The sequence below is a fragment of the Lactuca virosa genome, chromosome 2, assembly GCF_052849685.1.
Source record: "Lactuca virosa cultivar CGN04683 chromosome 2, Lactuca_virosa_CGN04683_v6, whole genome shotgun sequence".
NCBI classification, from domain to species: Eukaryota; Viridiplantae; Streptophyta; class Magnoliopsida; order Asterales; family Asteraceae; genus Lactuca; species Lactuca virosa.
In genome coordinates, this window is record NC_136427.1 from 66,382,788 (window position 1) to 66,384,175 (window position 1,388).

The following is a 1,388-nucleotide window of genomic DNA, read 5'->3' on the forward strand; positions in this document are numbered from 1 at the left end:
CCATACGACGGAACCACGGATCCTGAGGAGCTCGTGGCGCAATATAGGGAGAGGATGGAAATTATTCCCATCCCCATACGTCTGAAAGAAGCCTGCTTATGCAAGGGCTTCGGTTCTACCCTCACAAAGGATTGCATAGCTCTCAGAAAGGAAATCAGCTACCTTCTGGGCAAAGGATATCTTAAAGAAATCCTTGGGAGAAGAAGAGAAAAATCCAAAGAAAAAGACGAGGATCCCCCCCCCCCCCGGCTAACGCTAAGGTGATCAACATGATCTCTGGAGGGTCTGACATTTGTGGTATCTCCCACTCTGCAGCAAAAAGGCATGCCAATGTTTCCAAAATGGAAAAAGAAAAAGGACCACAAAAAAACACAATGATCACCAACCAAAAGGAGATCCTCTTCGACGAAATGGACATGCTAGACGTCCAAGATCCTCACCACGACGGGCTATTGATTACTCTTTATATTTCCAACCACTTCGTCAGAAGGATCCTTATCGATGGAGGATCATCAGTTAACATCATACTCGTGGATGCACTAAAAATAATGAGCATCCTGGAATCTGAGATAGTCACAAGATCCTCAGTACTGATCGGCTTCAGCGGAGAAACTAAACACACCATCGGCGAGATAAAGCTACCAATATACATAGAGGGAGTAGATTATGTTCAACTTTTTTGTGTAATTGATACATTATCTTCTTATAATGTCATATTAGGTAGGCTATGGATCCATGAAATGAAGGTCGTCCCATTAACGTACCATCAATGCGTGAAGATGCCCACCCCATGGGGGAAAGTGAAGATCATAGGAGACCAATAAGAATCCAAGGAATGCTACAAGATCTCAATGAAATCCTCAACAATACCACGAAAAACATAGCAATTAAAGTAGGGGGCACGAGACATGTTAGAAGCAAGAGAGCATGACATAAAACAAGTGCCCCTACACCTTGAGGATCCTAAAGCCAAAGTTCTTATAGGATCCTCAATGCCTGAACAAATCGAACAGGATCTTGTAAAGTTCCTCAAATCCAGAAGCAAAACGTTTGCATGGAAACATGAGGACATGACAGGTATTGACAAAAACATAATAACTCATAAACTTAACATTGACCCATGTTTCAGGCCAATACACCAAAAGAGAAGAAAATTTGCACCCGAAAGAAACCAAGTTATACAAGAAGAAGTAGAAAAACTTCTCAAAACAGGCATGATCAAGGAGGTGAAGTTCCCAAGATGGCTAGATAATGTAGTCGTGGTACAAAAGAAGAACGGTATATGGAGAGTGTGTGGACTATACAGATTTTAACAAGGCTTGTCCCAAGGATCATTTCCCTTTACCACACATTGATTCCATGATATACGCAACAGCGGGCCACAAATT

The 1,388-nt window shown here is 42.1% G+C and overlaps 1 protein-coding gene across 1 annotated transcript; it reads left to right on the plus strand.

Moving 5' to 3' along the window:
* Positions 1-269: 269 nt before the first annotated feature.
* Positions 270-824, plus strand: LOC145157476 (uncharacterized). The gene has a single exon (XM_079076509.1). The coding sequence runs from the start codon at positions 270-272 to the stop codon at positions 822-824; it is 555 nt and encodes a 184-aa protein (XP_078932635.1).
* The last annotated feature ends 564 nt before the right edge of the window (positions 825-1,388 follow it).

What these genes read in the sequence shown, in the direction of transcription:
- LOC145157476 (XM_079076509.1), top strand. Translation starts at nt 270, where the DNA reads ATGATCTCTGGAGGGTCTGACATTTGTGGTATCTCCCACTCTGCAGCA.